Source organism: Manacus vitellinus, unplaced genomic scaffold, assembly GCF_001715985.3.
Source record: "Manacus vitellinus isolate BGI_N305 unplaced genomic scaffold, ASM171598v3 scaffold_44_pilon, whole genome shotgun sequence".
In the NCBI taxonomy this organism is placed as follows: Eukaryota; Metazoa; Chordata; class Aves; order Passeriformes; family Pipridae; genus Manacus; species Manacus vitellinus.
Genome location: NW_021940565.1, coordinates 4,131,826 through 4,148,398, shown reverse-complemented (window position 1 = coordinate 4,148,398; position 16,573 = coordinate 4,131,826). Strand labels below are relative to the sequence as shown.

Below are 16,573 nucleotides of genomic sequence, written 5' to 3'. Positions count from 1 at the left end.
GTGAGTGTGAGGCACCCCTTAACAGCTTTGGAGGGGGGAACATCAAGGAGTACCTCCTTGCTGCAGATGCTTTCCCACCAGAGCTCCAGAGGGTAACAGGTTTTAGTTCAGAGCTGAACCTGTTCCTGGGCCAAAACACAGTGGGGGGAGCAGGGCTGGCCTTTGCTCAGCCCCTGTGTCACCACAGCTGCTGCTACTGGTGTGTGAGCTGACCCTGCAAGCCAAAGCCCAAGGCAGCACCCACACAGTGGGGCTGGGAGTGCCTGAGCTGCCCTGGCCCTGGGGAGTTTCTGCTGGATCAGCCTCCTGGGGCGATACTTTTATTCCCTTTTCAGCTTACTTTCAGTCACTACATCACTGCAGCAGAAGCTCTCAGAGGCCTTTGGTCTTGCCAGGACCTTTTGAGCACAAGTTTTGGGAGCGCCCTGTACCGGGTAAGGAAACACTGCACCTTCAGTGCAAATAGACAAAATGAACAGTCCACTGAGTTAGTAGCAGAAATACATGTTTATGTGTGGATTACTGAGTGGTACAAGAATATGGGTTAACACAACCAGTTCCTCTGCACACCAGCACCTCACATCTTCCCCACATGAAGATCTCTAGTGGAAATCACACAGAAAATTTCAGACCAAAAACCTTGCAGATGTGAGGAGCTGTTCTTCGCTCCTAACCTTGGCCACAGAACACAGCACCCTCCAGGGAGTGACCAAGGGCTGGGCGGAGCCTGGATGAGCCCCGGGACACCCTCAGCCCTGTGGCTGCCACTGTGTCAGAGGCTTTGGCAGTCCCCAAGACTGGGACTGGGCAGCTGAGGCAGAGCCCTGCCTCAGCACATGGGGCAATAGCTGGTCTCTCCATGGTTCACATCATGGCTGGTGAGGTGCAAGGCTCCTCGTCACTGAAGTCACCATAAAACACACATCAAGCCATCCTTGGCGTTAATCTGAGGGATGCAGCTGCAGAGAGCCCTTTTCCACATGTCCCTGTGGCACAGAGTGGGCGCCAGGGAGGTGTGGAGGCAGTGCCTGGTGCCCAAGGACCCTGGCTGTGCCCCACAGCAGAGGTTGGGGTACCTCGGAGAGCACGAAACGTGCCTCCTGCACCAGCTCAGGCGCCAGGATGGACCAGGGCTGTGGGCACAGGGTGATCCCAGAGGATGTTTTGGAAGATGTACCATCATGTTCACTTGGGCAGATGGCCAAGGTTTCCTTTGAGAGGGTCTGGGACCATGCTAAACCCATGCATCTCTGTGATGGACCCCAAGCACAATATCCAGAAACTCTGCTTTTTGGCTCTCTGACTCACAGGGGATCCAGATGCCCATGTTACGAGTATGTATGTATATGTGTGTGTGTTTATACTTATATAAGACTATAGGAATACAGATGTACATGTTGTGTGTATAGTGCCATATATGCTGTATTTCAAGAGAGCAAGAGTGATAAAATACATGAAGTATTTCCTACCAGAAATATGATGGTTGGTGTCAGCCCGACAGTAAATACCTCTGGGCCTGTGGAAAGCTGGGCCATGGGCTGGGTACAGGCATTGCCACCTTTCTGGGAGAGCCTACTCATATAATTAGCCAAATGACCCTTCTACACAAACACAACTTCCCAAGAGCTCCAAGATGCTTCAGGGGCCACATTTTATGGCTGCCCAGTAGATCACTGGCAGCGCTCAAAGTAGACTTCCAGCATTTTAGCAGAAATTGAGCTGGGGAGGGATTTCCAGTTTTATCTCTCCTGAATCCAGCCTCCGCCTTTCTTTTCAGCACATGCATACCTAAACACCTTCTCCCTACCCCACGCTACTGTAGCTGTTGTAGCTACTGACGTCTCAGATTCTGATGGTGCATAGCAAGATAGCCTCCAGCAGCATCCCGACCTTATGGCGTTGGTGGTGGCATTTAACTCTGAAACATGTGAGGGAATCTGGAAATAGCTGCCAAAGGATTAAGTAGAAATGAAAGATCTAGGTCTTTCTGCAGGGAAGCCTGTTCGGTTTTGCATTTCTGAGTCACACTGTAAATAAGGAGCTTGAACGTGCTGAACCCGCTTGCATTGACACCAGTTCATGGAGACGTTGGGAGAGTGCAGGGAGCACAGGCAGGCAGAGGTGGTGGGAGCACCATGCAGCAGCAGAGGAGCTGGCTAAGCTCCCCATCCCATGCCCAGCCCTGCTCCTGCCTCCCCAGCTCTGAGCAGTGGGCACTGCTGGGGGATCCTGCGCCCTTTCGGTGGGACCCTCCTGCTGCTCATGGGCTCCCTTGGGCTCTTTGGGGGCACCCAAGCCACCCCCTGCATTCACCCCTGCTGCTCCAGCACCAACTTTCCCAGACCTTTTGCTCCAGTGTTTAAAAAAAAAGTCACATTTGTGACTGCCTCCATCCTTTCCCTGCCTCCCCACTCCTGCCTGGAAAACATAGCCCACTTCCTGCAGCTCGGGATGTATTTTTCTTCATCACCATAGTGACAACATGTAAATATTTGGGGCTGGTGGGGTTTTGATCAGATTTTGAGAGTCTTGAAGAGGCTGGCAAATCCGTTGTTTATGTTACTGCATTTTGCATGGAGTCCCATGACTTGCAGTGAGGCTGAGCAGCCCAGGGAAGGGGGCTGGTCTGGGATGCCTGGAGGCAGCACGGACATGGGTTATTTTGCTGGTGTCTGTCAGGTTGCTGGCTGAAGCAGCTCCTTGCAAGCCATGACCTGTGGATGCTGCACCAGGAAACCATCACGGGGATGAAACTGAGGCCCTATGGAGCAGTGGTTCATTGCATTTGCCTCGAGGCTGAAATAAGATCCCAGCTGCTTTTCATGTATGCCCTTGCCCCATCCTCAGGTGTGATTTATTCTGTTAGCAGTGGGCTGGCTTTGAATCAGAAAAGAGCTGGTCTTTTTAGAAACAGCCTATGGAATCACACATCCTTGGCAGATGGGAGGAGACAGGAGAGAGAGATGTAGGCTACACAAACTCAGCAGTTTGCATCTGTTCAAGAATCTAGGGGTTTATTTTTCATGTTTCCAATGACGGTTTTTAATTTGGTTTGGTTTTTGGGTTTGGTTTGGATTTTTCAAACTGGATCTGAACAGCTGCAATTGCAGCTTTTTTTCTCCCCAGCATGACTTTCCTCCCTCCTCTGATCAATGCCCCTCGGTTGGGTTTGTGCAGAAGTATCACTTTGGCATGCCTACTGCAGACAGAAGCGACTGGAGCAAGAAACCCCTGCAGCAACCCCCAGAGCTGCCATCCCAGCACGCCACAGACACCAGCCCTGTGAGGGCTCTGCACTGGCACTGGGACATGGCACGGGCTGTGGTCTGAGAGCTCAGGACATGGTGCAAAGGTTGGAGAGAGCGAGAGTTCTGGGTTGCTAAACAGTCCTGGTGTTTTGGACAAACAGGTCTTGTTTTACCCTCTTTACTGTCTTCAGTGTGGAGCAAACAGGCTGTCTCAGCACTGACTCCGAGCAGAGCTGTTGGGGAAGCGGTGCTGCAGCCTCGCTCTGCTCACCCCTCGTGCCTGCCAGGTACACTCTGGGGCTCCTGGTTCTGCCATACAGCCATCACTGCCATTCCTGCCATCCCTGCTGTATGGCTGTCACACTGTCCCTGCTTTGCCTCCATCCCTGCACGGCTGTCACTGTGCCTGCTGGTTGGCTGCTTTCTGAAGACAAGATGATGCCAATCAGGCAGTGGACACATCTCACCCTGCACCTTGGCCAGGGAGGGAAGAACCTGTAGGGTACCTGAGCAGTCTCAGCAGCACCCTCGGAAGTTGGCAGGAGGGAGCGAGCCTGGGCCAAATGAGTGATACGGGCAAAACTGTGAGAAAAATTGTCATGTCCTAAGGAGTCCTAAGAAGGCAGCATTGGTACCCCAGAGCCTCCAGCTAATGCCAAGCTCTGCAGCGCCAGAGATGTGCCAGCTGCCCAAGTGGCTCCCGGTCACTGTGGACCTGGGGCTGCTCTGCCACCCTTCTGGGTCCCAACTCCAGGGAATTTCTGCAATTGGTCTTTTGTGGGAGAGGAAAGAGATGGGAAGAGAGGAAACACCAGGACATCTGACAATCCAAAGCACGAGGAGAGATGTTTAGCAACATCCCTGGGTGCTCTTCTAGGGTGGTATGAAGAAAGCAAAGCAGCTGCAGGAGAAGGGGCGGGTGTTTAGATAGAAGCAGTGGGAATGCCTTGCACAGCCCTGCCACATTGCTACTTGATTAACTCCTGATAAAACTCCGACCGCACAAATCTCGGCAGGGAGTCTTTCTCCATCAGGGCAAAGATCCTCTTCTGGGCCATGTCAAAGCTGGTTGGTGACGGCTCCACCAGGTTCTTCATGGTCACAGCCTTGGTGAAGTGGTCGATGTTCACCTGTGATGGGAGTGTAAGAGGGATGGGGACCTTGCCTTTAGAGGGGTGGGTGATGGCATCTCCCCTCACCTGCTCTGCCCCAAAGGGTGTGGGGAGAGACTGAAGCAAGTTCTTTTCTCTGGAGGAATTATTAGTGGCAAAGCTATAAGGATGAGGTCTGTCCTGCAGCAAAGCTAACTTGTGGAGGAGGATTACTGTACATTGCCATCCCTTACAATTAATGTCAGCCCTCTGTGGGGAAAAGGGGGACAGGCGTGTGTTGAAGGTGCCCATGGCAGGAGACAGCCAAGCAGAGGCTGAGCATGAAAACAGGGGCACCAGGGCTGTGAAGGGTGGGAATGCAGCACATGGGGATGGGCCTGCCCCTTGCCAGAAGTACAGCCCTCTGAGCCCCTCAGCCATGGCATAAGGTGCCCTGCAGCCATCACTCTCCTATGGGAAGGGGACCAACAGCACAGCAGCCTCACCCCTCCCAGTACCATCTCCTGCCCCATGGCCACTGACCTCTTTGGGTGCCTCGGTCTGGATGAACTCCTCATAGATCTTCCTGGCCTTCTCTGCCATCTTCACAGGGGACTTGGTTTTCTTGTAGTCCTCACAGGCCACCCAAAACTCGGCATTTTCCTCGCTGAACTCGGAGCGCAGGAAGGTGAGGAAGCTGGAGAGCCCATCTGTGGGAGGGCCGAGCCCTTGCTGAGCACTGGCAGTGCCAGGGGGGGGCAAGCAACAGCAGGGGATGTGGAGAGAGGGGAGGTGACTGACCACAGGGGGATGTGAACTTACAGGGGTTTTGCAGGAGCTTTTCCAAGGAATCACGCCACTGCAGAGCCTCCTCTGGTGATGGCCTGAAGAGAGTAAAGAAAGCCCAGGTGGTCTATGCTTACCCCACAGCCCCAGTCTGGGCTCCAGGTTTTTAAATAATTCCTTTAAACATGTGGAGAACTGGATAACAATCTGCAGGAACTTGCAGAGCGAAGGTGATGGTCTGAGGATGAAATGGTGATGCTGCTGCATTGCAGCACGAGTACCCTCCTCCTGGGGAGAGCCGAGTGCCAGGGAAGGTGAGGATGGGGCTGGGCAGGCGAAATCCCCCATTTTTGACCAGAGATGTGGCTGACCTGCAAAATGGGTCCCCTCTGCAGCCACAGGTCTCCTCCTTACCTCACTGCCTGTGCGTGGGATGGCAGAGCAGGAGCTCTGCAGGCAGCTGGGATGCATCTCTGTGTTTTCCTGCTGGGGTGGGGAAGGATGCTCCCTGCTGGCAGGGGCTTGGTCATTCGGCCCTGTGCTACTGGGGCTGGGGTCAGCGCCCTCCACTCCCACAGCCCGCCTGCCCTGTTCCCACGCCCTAAGGCAAGGCAGGACAATGGCCTCGGCACCCTTCCCAGTGGAAACCTCCAGTGTTTTCCAGCTGCGAGGTTTTTCCTCTTTTTTTTTTTTTGCTATATTTTTCAATGTGACTAAAGAGTTGGGGGGGGTGGTTGACTGTGGCTTTTTCCTGTTGTTTTAGTTAAGCTCCAAGGAGTTTGGCCAAGCTGCCTTGGGCTCACAGTTCCTGCCCTGTGACCCACCAGGGCAATGCCTGGTGTTGACTGGAAGGTGAGGGAAGCCCCTGTGCAACTTGTTTTGCTGCCACAGGAGCCACGTGTTGGGGCTGAAACCCCCTGGGTGAGCGGAGCATCCCAAGGAGTGTGGGCAGGACAGCCTGATGCTTCAGTGGTGGGTCTGGGGGAAGTGCAGGTGCTGCTGCCCAGCCGTGCTGCCCATGTGGCTCCAGCACAGAGAGGGGAACAGCAGGAAAGCAAAGCTTGCTCAGGGTGGGTACTTGGCCTCACTTGTCATCAGACTGCAGCAGTAAGGACCACGACAGGGGGTTCTGATTGTTCACTTCCTGGACCTCAAATTGCATTTGCACTTCTATCAAGGATCAAAAACTCTCCCTGTTCCTGCCAGGTGACTTCTCACCCCCATGAGGTGAAGCATCGCTGCAGTAACCCAACACAATCCAGATTTCCTGGAAACTACCAAATTCACATTTCCATTGTCTGAATGTCCTAGGGATGATATTAACAGCAAGCGAGATTCTGACAGGTGAGCAATGACGAGGCTGCACAACATTGCAGTGCAGAGAAAACAACTCCTCCAGGCACTGGGGAGAGAGGATGTTCTCTGGCTTTCTGAGGGGACAGCTAATGGGGACAAATGTGTCTCGGTCACAGAGGCATCTGGGGCATGGCAGCTCTGTCTGCCCTGCTTGATCTGGGCAGCTCTTGCCAGGCAGCACTGTGGTGAGCAGGCACCCTGCCAGAAAGCCTCCCCCTCCATATCACCCACCACAGCCTGGATTAGCAGGCAAAATAACTAATGTTTCATGTGCTTTAAGTAGTGCTGATAAAGCAGAGCCAATATTATACACCAGCTCAGTGCCAGAGAGCAGTGGCTCAGGACAAAGGCAATAAGGTGAGGAGGTGCCATCATCCCAGAGCTGCCCAGAGCCAGGCATCACACCATACGGTCACACAGCCAGCTCAGGGACATGCTACCATCCCAAAGCCAGATGGCCGTGAAGGCTGGCACCTCTGGGCTGAGGCAGGTGACTCAGAGAAGTCCAAGTGCCACATGCCTCTGGGAAAAACCTTTATCCAATAACAGGAAATCTCATAAAAAATAAATTGAGTTTCCATGGGAAATCTAGTTTCCATAGAGCTGTATTGCCTGACATGTCTCATGCTGCCCTGACATAACTTCCTGAGCCTGCACTTAGCAGTCAGGCCACGAAGCTGCCTGCCATGTAGAGCCTCCTGTGCACCCCCCCAGCAGGGCTTCAGCTCCTCTGCACCCCAAAAGGGCTCATAACCACCCCACTGGCTGGGCACAGGTGCCAGCACAGCCCACCCCAGTGCAGTACTCACTTCTGGGCCTTGGGCGGCTTCTCTGGCTTCTCAGGGTAGGGGATGATGAAGTCAATGGCTGAGTCGTGCTTCTGGATCAGTGTGCCCAGCTTCGTCTTGATCTCCTTGGCCCTGCAGGAGGGGAGGAGCAGAGGCAGGTCAGGCAGAGGAACGGGGCAATGCGGACAGTCACAATCCCTGCCCTGCACAGCCCCTGGTGAAGTACAAAGCTCTGTAATTACTTACAGATGAACAAATGTACCCTCATGTTGTAAAGGCTGCGCCTGGCTGGTGCTGTTCAAACCGGGCGCTCCGCATTAGCGGCAGCTCTTGATCTTGATCTCTTCACTCTATCCCCATCTGTGGCTGGGATAATTGTATCAGCAGAGCTGGCGGGCTGCTCTGATGGTGAATTAGGGCCGTGTGTGCAGCACTCAGTCTCTATAGTGATGAGCCTGAAGAAGTGCTGGTGAGGAGGTGAAGGAGCTGTCCCTGGAGAGGAGGCTGTGCGGGTGCCGTGCTGGGCTGCACGGCAGTGCCTGCCCCACCGAGCCCTGTCCCACCCTGTGCCTGCCAGCCCTGCACTGCCGATGGCATTCAGAGCAGGACACCCTCAGAGATATATATATATAGGGTAATAAGTAAGCTTTATATCTGCAATGGGAAATAGACACCGCAAATAGACACCTCCTGAGTGCTGCCTTCCCTGGGGCAGAGGGGGAAGAACAGTTTTGTCAGGAGTTGAAATACTCTGACTGCCAAAAGCTTCGTGCCAGTTCCCCGTTGCCCCAAGGCCATGCCCTAGACCTCTGTTTGGAAGAAGCAGAAACAAGAGGGGTCCTGGGGCTTGACAGCAGGCCCAGATGTCTCCCGAAACATTCCCTTTTGTGCAATACAATTTGCAATGAGGTCCTGAGCATCTAAAACTGCAGACAAGGCTCCTCTCTGCTGCAGCTCAGCGATGGTAGCAAAAGCAAGCTGAGCTTTTGCAGGGAACACTGAGGTGTGCTGTATAAGGGCGAAGAAATAAAGGGGTGAAAACAGATACCCCAAGCCCCATCTTTGCAGGGCAGGACTCTTCCCTGACACAGCAACATTTGGTGGCTTCCAGGTCATCTTCCTGGTAGAGGAGGTGAAGGAGAGCAAGGGGGCACACTGCTCCTCACAGGCTGGCTGGGCTGAGCTTTTGGCATGGCTGGCAAAGCCAGGCTGTAGGTCCCTGGCTTCAGGGCTCCCTACAATTTTCCTCTCTGCTGTTTATTTTCACAAGCCCTCTGTGGATGATCACTCCCTTGCTATGTCTGCTGTTTTATTGCAATTCCTTTAATTTTTTTCCCTCCCTGTAAAACTCTCTCTGTGTTTTGGTTTCCACTCGCCAGTCCCCATGGGTGACTTTTTGAGACCTGGAGCAGGGGCGTCTGCTCTGCTCCCTGCCAGCTGCCCCCAACTTCTGTGAAGAAATCTGCCTCTAAACAGCCACCCTTGCATGAAAGCTCAAAGCAGGCCCAGCCAGAGTGAGTAGCCCAGCTTGGGGCTGCACGGACCACCCGCCGTGGGTGTACGGCACAGGGCATCACGCACCCAGAAACCCAACTGTTTTCATGGAAAATGTCAGCAGCTACAGGGACTAGCAGTTCCCACTGCTAGTGCTTCTGAGAAAACTTGAATCTTGGAAAGAGCAGAACCTCAGGCAAAAGGTGATGAGGTCGCCATGCTCCCACACTGAGGTGTCTGGGACAGGGATGCTGCCGCGTACCGTTTGTCCTGCTCCCTCTGATAAATAAATAAAATGCAGATAAATGCTTGGAGCTGGCTCCTGATGTCCAGTGCCTGAGACTGTCTCTCCTGCAAGCCTCAGGCACCCTCCTGGCCATCACAGCTGGGACACCCATGGCATGGCCCTGACCAAAGAGGATGGCACAGCTGCAGTGATGGGGAGCAGGTGAAGCAGACAAGGAGCTGCAGCCCCATTAGCACCAAAGCAATGGGTGGGTGCAGAGAGTGCCCCAGGAAAGCTGTTGGGGCAGAACAGCCTCTCCCTTGGATCTGCTTTCCCAAACATCTGTGCTGGTGGCTTCAGGTCCCTGCAGGGAAGGGGACACATGAGTTCAGGGAGAATCTCTCAAAGAGGGGCTGAGCAGAAATGCTGGCTGCCACCATGTGCCCCTCCCTGCCACAGCCCAACACTAGGGAGGGTAAAGCTGTGGATGTTGCCATGGCCAACCCACTGCCAGTGCTGGGTGCTGTGCACCAGGGACAGTCCCTTCCAGGAAACTGGACCATGTGCCCTATCATGAGAGGCTCATCTGGCAGGAGCAGGGGGAAGTTGCCCACCTCTGAAGCAAGGACGGTGGATGCAGGAGGTACCATGTAGGCAGGGAGATAACACGAGCTGTGCTGGGAGCAGGGGCACCAACAGCCAAATCTAGCCCATGGTGACCTAAGGAGCTGGGAGGACAGGACCAGTAGTCTGTTGCTGTTTGAACATGACCCGGGGACCCCCCTGCTCTGGTGTAGATGAGCCAACACATGCACAAGGTGTTTGGGATGCTACTGATGGCAGTTTCACACAGCAGCAAGTACTCTCCTGGATAATGCTCAGAGCTGGTTCAAAGTCCTTCTCTCTGATTCCCATCCTCTGACAGTGACTTATGGGCAACATCTGTCAGGCTCAAAGGGCACTGACAGGCCCTAATGGCCCTGAGCAGCTCCAGCTGAGCCCCACACCCTGCACATTAATGGGGCTCCATTTAAGCTCAGCCCTGGGGCCTCTTTGTCTCAGGCTGTGCTGTGCAGTGGTGTTAGACCTATATTGCAGCCCCACTGCATGCTGTTCCCAGTGAGACTCTTCGGATGGATCCATCCTGTTCCATCCCATGGTGCTGTCAATAGACCACCAGTGGCTGCCCACCCCACTGGAGCCCTGCAAGTCCTGGTGTCGGGACAGCAGAAAAAACCACCCCCCTGCACTGGAGCAAGTCCTGGCTGTGGGATCTTCATGAAATCCATGGAGGCAGCAGAGGTGAGGAAGGTTGCTAAAAGGAAGTGAAAGGACTGGAGCGGGCTGAGAGATTGCAGGTTGAGGGAGGGAAGGGCTATTTAAAGACACCATCCTGGCGTCCTCCAGCAGACGGATTGCAAGCTTTCAAGCAAGGCTTCAGCAAAGGCTTAACAGCAGGGTAAAAAAGGCAGTTATAAACAAAAAGGCATCCTTCAAAAAAACCCAGCTATGGCCAAGTGAGAAAGAGCAAGAGGACCGTAAACGGTGGAAGGTTAAGTGTGAGAACAGATGGGAGAATGCCAAGAAAAAGTCTGAGAAACAGCTTCCAAGAAGCATTAATAGAAAATATGGGCTCTGTCAAACACATCAAGAGCAAGAAGGCTGCTCGGAGGGCCAGGAGAGACTCCAGCTTTAAAAACAAAACAAAAATAGAAGCTCAAAGGAGTTAAAGCTATAGCTGAAAGATAAAGGTGCTGCTGTGCCCAAGGGCAGGAAGGTGTGAGAGGAAATGCCCCTTGAGGGGAAAAAGGCTCCAGAGGGGATTCAAGGAGCCATAAAGCTGCAAGTGTGATGCTGTATGGGCACGTCAGTGGCAGCTGTGTCAGATCTGTGGTGGACACATGGACAAATATGGTCTATTGGAGAGAAGTCAAGGCAGCTCTGGCGGTAGGAAGAGATTCCTTCCAACCTATCATCCTTCTCTGAAGAGGCCAGCAACCACGTTTTGTGGGGAGTCAGGGGGTACCAGCCCCTTGGGTCTTCAGGGGACTTTGGGTGGGCTTTCCAGACCCCAGGCAGCTGCAGGGGAGAAGGCCATCTCATGGATGACAGCGTGGGAAAGGTAGCACACAGCTGTGGGGATGGTGCTATGGGAACACAGGCTGGGACCGTGCTGTTAAACATCACACACGTGGGGAGAAGGGGGTCAGTGGCCGAGGAGCAGATATTGCACTCCCCAGGTATGGCACTCAGGGACAAATTGTGAGGAACTGTGGGAAGATCTCATGAGACTGGCAGTGGAGCAGCTGTTAGAATGCCTCACAGGGCAGTGCAAAGTGATGCGCAGGGGGCAAACGCAGTCCTGACTCTGCGTATGAAAGTGTAAGTGAAGCTGCCTTCAGGAGCAAGGATTTGAGGGCACAACAGGTGAAAGCATCAGCATAGCAACAGGGGGAGAAAATCTTTATTAAGAAAATTTAGTATTAGAAAGCATCAGAAGAGTGAAAACAAAGGGGATAGCAGAACAGAAACATGTGGATCACCCACATCTGGAAGAGTGCTGCTTGTCTGCCTGTGGCGCAGGAGGCTGCAGGGGAGCAGGCAGTGGAGTCACTAGGATGGCCCAAAGGCACATTTCCAACAAAGAAACTGCCACAGGCCCATGCTCCTGTTTGTACCTGTGATGGGAATTTGCCTTGCTTCTGGGCAAGCAGCATCAGACCCCAGTGCCACAACTTCAGCTGGGACTTCTCTGGAGCTCCCCCAAGGACAGTGAATGTCCCCTCATTCTCATCCAAAAACCGGTGCGGAGGCATTTGCAGCCATGAGGGAATCCTCATTGGGGGATTCACATGTATAGTCTTTTCCCAAGCTTCCTCCTTAGGTGAAGCATCGGGTGCCCTGATGCCGCAGGGAGACCCCAGATTCCAATCACCATGGAAATGGCTGGGGGCTGGAGCTTGCTGTGGCTCCAAAGAGGGTTGAGAGCAGCCTGGGAGGCAGCACCAACACCATCAGGGGCAGGTTTTGAGGAAAGCACCCAGGTGGGTAGGCATGAAGACGAGGATGGGTGCCACAAGCCAGGCAGAGCTGGTGCTCTGCATGGAACTGAGCCTTGTGGAGAGGGGCCAGGTCTGGCTAATCCGTGTGAGAGCAAGACACAGGCAGTTAAAGAGGATTTAAAAGCACTTGTGAGCCAGCGCTGGTTTTGCCTCAGAAAGGCAAAACCTCTTTTCTGCTTTTTTCCTCCTCCCCTCCTCCATGTTTTGCAAATATTAAGATCTGACAACAACGCACTCCTGCTCAGAGCAGCAGGGGTAGAGAGGTGGGTTTGGGGCAGCCCAAACTCACCCAGCAGAGAGGTTCCCAAGTCAGAGTGGGTAGTTTGCAACTGAATCACCACTCGTCCCACTAAGGGTCCCAGCCATTTGCAGCACCCACTGAGCCACCCCCAGAAAGCCTCCCTTCCCTCCCAGTTCAGAGCTGGATAATCCCAGTCCCCATATGAGATGTTCATCTCAGGGACATGCTTAAGGAAGAGCCCCTGTGCCTCCAGCTGCCCCGGCAGAACCCTGCGGGGAGGCAGCCCCCTGGCATCCTGGCCATTCTCACCTCTCCAGGCACGTGTGGGGCAGCGCTGCTAATCCTTTGCACATCTTGGCAGGCTGTAGTTTCCTCGAGCCGTGAGAAGAGTGTGAGTGATGGCTAAACCAAGCAGCAGTGGCTCCGTCTGCAGCCCAGCTCCCCCCTCTCGTTCCTATATAGCGCCGGGAGCTGGACCCCTGCCAGCCCCGTAACCAATGCCGGCCAGCCTGCTGCAGCTGGCCCCGGCCCCAGCAGCTTCTGGATTTTGTTTTCTTCTCTCAAAGCTCACACGGGGGGGAAAAAAAAAAATGTGGTCTTTCTGGGGTGAGATCAGGTAATCAAATTGGAAGGGCCAAGCTGCTCTCTGGGGGGCTTCAGGAAGCCCACAGCCTTTCTTTTAACAACATATCAAGCTCCGGGTCAGTATTTAGAAGAGCCAGGTAGACATGCTTCATTCAAGTGAGGTTTTTTTTCCAGTGAAAAACAGTACTTTTGGAAAAAAAAAAAAGTTCTTATGAGAAGTCTTGCTGTTGATTTAAAGGCTGTGGCTAATGTCAATGCATCCACAGCTTCAAAAGTGGCTACTGGCTGGTGGATAACAGTGAATTTTGTGCCAGAACAAGTTCCTTTTCACGTAAGCTTGAAAAAACAAGTCTTTTCATCATAGCAAATGTTCTGGTTTTATCTAACAATGACACTTTGATGAGTCCAAAAGCATCTGCAGTGTGATTTTTCTCCCAGCCTCAGCCAGCCACTCAGGTACAGTGTAGGTGCAACACCAACAAGTGAGGCTGCCTGCTGAGGGGCAGCTCATGGCAAACACAGGGACCAGCCTGGCTCCAAAGGGTCCCACAGCCAAAGATCTGGCCCCCTCACGGGGGAGGATGAGCTACAGCCAGCAGCTGCAATGGAGTCACTCCTAGCACAGCTTAGCAGCACTTGAGTGAAGAGGGTGACCACAGCCAGCACTGAAAACCTGCTGTGTGCCTGGCCCTGACCTTGGCTGTCTGCGTGACTATGAAAAGGTGCATGAGTGCCTTGTTTAACACTCGGAGCTGGGAACAGGAACCTTGCTCCCAACCTGGCTGTCCACACCCTGGGTCACTAACGATCATCACTGCCCTGACCAGCCCCACCTGCCCCCCAGCCTGGGGCTACATTTAAGCTGAGGCCTGTTCTTTGAGCTGTGTCAGAGCTGTGCCTGGTTCTATTTTCCAGCTGGATTTTGGACCTGTTCTGGGACTACGCAGTAAGACACTGTCTGCATTTCAGCTTCTGAGCGCAGTAAGTGAAAGGTGGATGTCTGTTGGAAACTGCGCCTCCCTGGAGAGCTTGGGCAAGCTTTGTACTGGTTTGTAATGGAAACTGAATGAAAAAAAAGGACAGCCTACAATTTCAGAGGATTAGATGCTCAAATGATGTTTGCCTGGGCTTGGGCTGACTAGAGTCCCCCAGATGTACCCAGGCGGGGTGCAAGATGTGGGGTCTCGCTGGGGTGGGTTGCCTCTTCCCACTGCTGGCATTGAGGTGCTCCCCAGCCTCTCCTGTGTCTTGCAGAGGGGGTAAGGAAACCGTGGCAGCTGCAGAGGATGGAGGTCCTTTACTCCTTCCCAGGCTGCTGTCATTCTGTGCTTTTCCCAGAGGAATCAGGAGGAGGGTCTTTTATTAGCATGGAGGTGCCTCACCCAGTCAGTGAATTGGAGGTCACCTGGTCATCCCAAGTCCCAGCAGCTAGGGTGCAGCCCCTGCTCTCCAAAGGAATGCAGCCTTGCAAGCTCTGCCCTTGTGCTGGGCTGTACCAGTACCCTGGGGTCAGAGAGCATGTCAGGGCCATACATTTGCTAGCAGGGACGTCACTAGGATGTCACTGAGTGCCAGTGAGGCTGCTTTGAAAATCTCCATTCAAGCATGATGCTGTTTGTAGGATGCTTTGCCAGCTGTCCAGGCACCCCCTGACTCAGAGAGGAGCCGGTGGCAGTGTGGGCTGGGTGAGAGGTGCCAGCAGTTCTTGGGACTGGGAAGGACAGTGGGGCCATGGCACCACATGGGAAACCCCCGTAGCCCCACGCTCGCTGCTGAGCCATTGGGAATGCAGTTATTTCTTCTCATTAATCTGCAGTAATAAAGTCAGCATTGGAATCCCTTGGGTCTGTGGGACCAGGAGGTTTGTGTAAATGCTGTCCAGGAGACACTGAACACCCTTCTGTGCTCTCTTCCCAGCTCCAGCCAGGGCTACAAGCCCCTGGAAAGCAGAGAGACATGCCAGGCATGCCAGGGGCATGGCCCCATTTCTGCAGACCTCTTGCTGCTTGGAGGAACCTGGAGCTTCCCCCATGTGAGACACCATGGAGGAAGTGTCTGTTCCCTAGAGACTTTTACCTCCTTTATCTCTTTCAGCCCTAGGTGGGCAAATCGCCTGCTCCTGTGGCTCTGCCGTAGTTCAGTGATTGATGCCCTGTGATCTCTTCCACAGCTCTAGGGAGGGGGGGTTTAATGAGTGCACAGAGCAAACTGAGGAACTGAGGTCCAAAATGTGTGAGGAAATTCCATACAAGAGGGTGATAAGGAAGTTATACTGTGTGCTGGGATTGCAGTTGTGCATTCTAACAGAGACTTATCTGAAACACTGAAGAAGAAACTGTGTGCCACTTGAGCAAAAACAAGGGTTACACAGAAATAGCTTGCATTTTCCACAGACCTTTGTCCAGCAATAAATGCTTGTTTCGTGTGTTTCAAGGCTTTGGAGTGCTAAGAAAATATTTCCAGTAAGAAACTACACAGACCTTCCTTTTCTTCCCACGACAGCTTAATTTCTTTAAGAGCCCTTCTGGGAGAGCTTTTTGGAGATCCAAGTGCACTCTGAGGACCAGATTGTCTTATATACACAATGGCTGGTTTCCTCCAAGAGTGCTCTAGGCTTGTGTCTTGCAACTGCCCCCTCAAAAGCCATGTGGAATCTCCCACTACACCACATTTATCCTGGGCCCTGTTATTTCCAGACTTTATTATCCTTTCTAACAACATGCCTTTTATAGAAAGCAGCCTAGCTGCTTTGCAGTTTCCTGGTTCCCACTGGAACTTTTTAAAAACTAGTATCATATTTAACAATGTTGACTTTTTGGTACAGGGATCACTGCAATTCTCACCCAGGAGAGTATTTGGCAATTCATCTGAGTGCTCCTTCTGGCAGACTTTTAACCATGTGTTCTAAAAATGGAGTTAAAAATATTTTTATTTTTTTCCCCCTGCGTGCTTTGGGACAGTCATGCAAATGTGTGCCCCCTACGGAATGATGCTAGTGTGAGCTCCTTCACAGCAAAGGGCAATGCAAGTAATTCCTCAAGTCTTCCTGTGATGGCTCTTTTCTTCCTATAGAGCCTAATCACATCCTGTCCCTCAGGCTCCCTTTCTGCTTCTCACATAGTCATAATTCATTTTTATGCCTTTAGGATGCTTTCTTCAAGTCTTCTGTGGCTTGCCTTTTACCTGTAACTTTCCAAAGCTTACATTCTTTTTTCAATCTCTCTTCTGTATGCAATTTTTACTACTTTTAAGGTCTTACCACTTCAGGTGTTCATTTCCACTCCCCTGTATAAGCACATTCCCTTTTTTAATAATCTCTTTGAGCACTGGAGTGCATTATGCCTGTGTAACCCAGTGCTGCATGCTTGAACAGCTTTCCTGCTCCAACTTGAGGAAAGTTGAAACACCCCTCCGAAACTTGTGTGATGCTCCTGACCAGCCTACCTCTCATCTCCCTTTGGATATGAAATTTTACTCTAAAGATACTCTCACTGGGACAGTTGGAGGAGTAACTGTGGCTCTGTGGTCCCTTTGAACTGAGCCCCACACGTGGTTAAAGAGTTGCTCGGGTGCAGGCCTTGCACCATCTCACTGCCTCTGCCAACTTTCTGAGGTCCTGCCCAGTGATTAAACTGCTTGTGTAGAGGACAGAGATGAGATCCAGGCTCCCTCCATTTGCCACATCCAAGTCACTGA

At 52.8% G+C, this 16,573-nt stretch overlaps 1 protein-coding gene across 1 annotated transcript; it reads right to left on the bottom strand.

Moving 5' to 3' along the window:
- Nucleotides 1-484: 484 nt before the first annotated feature.
- Nucleotides 485-12,717, bottom strand: RGS5 (regulator of G protein signaling 5). The gene is made up of 5 exons (XM_008926430.3): nucleotides 12,602-12,717; nucleotides 7,291-7,401; nucleotides 5,162-5,223; nucleotides 4,883-5,049; nucleotides 485-4,378 (listed from the first exon to the last, which is right to left on the bottom strand). Exons 1-5 carry the CDS (start codon nucleotides 12,643-12,645, stop codon nucleotides 4,217-4,219), a joined length of 546 nt encoding a protein of 181 aa, XP_008924678.1. The 5' UTR covers nucleotides 12,646-12,717; the 3' UTR covers nucleotides 485-4,216.
- Nucleotides 12,718-16,573: the final 3,856 nt, after the last annotated feature.

Excerpts from the sequence above, each read along its gene's own strand:
- RGS5 (XM_008926430.3), bottom strand. The coding sequence starts at position 12,645 with ATGTGCAAAGGATTAGCAGCGCTGCCCCACACGTGCCTGGAGAG. Across the intron at positions 5,050-5,161 it reads AAAGCTCCTGCAAAACCCCT|ATGGGCTCTCCAGCTTCCTC; the intron begins GTAAGTTCACAT and ends GCCCTCCCACAG. Across the intron at positions 4,379-4,882 it reads AGACCGAGGCACCCAAAGAG|GTGAACATCGACCACTTCAC; the intron begins GTCAGTGGCCAT and ends CTCCCATCACAG.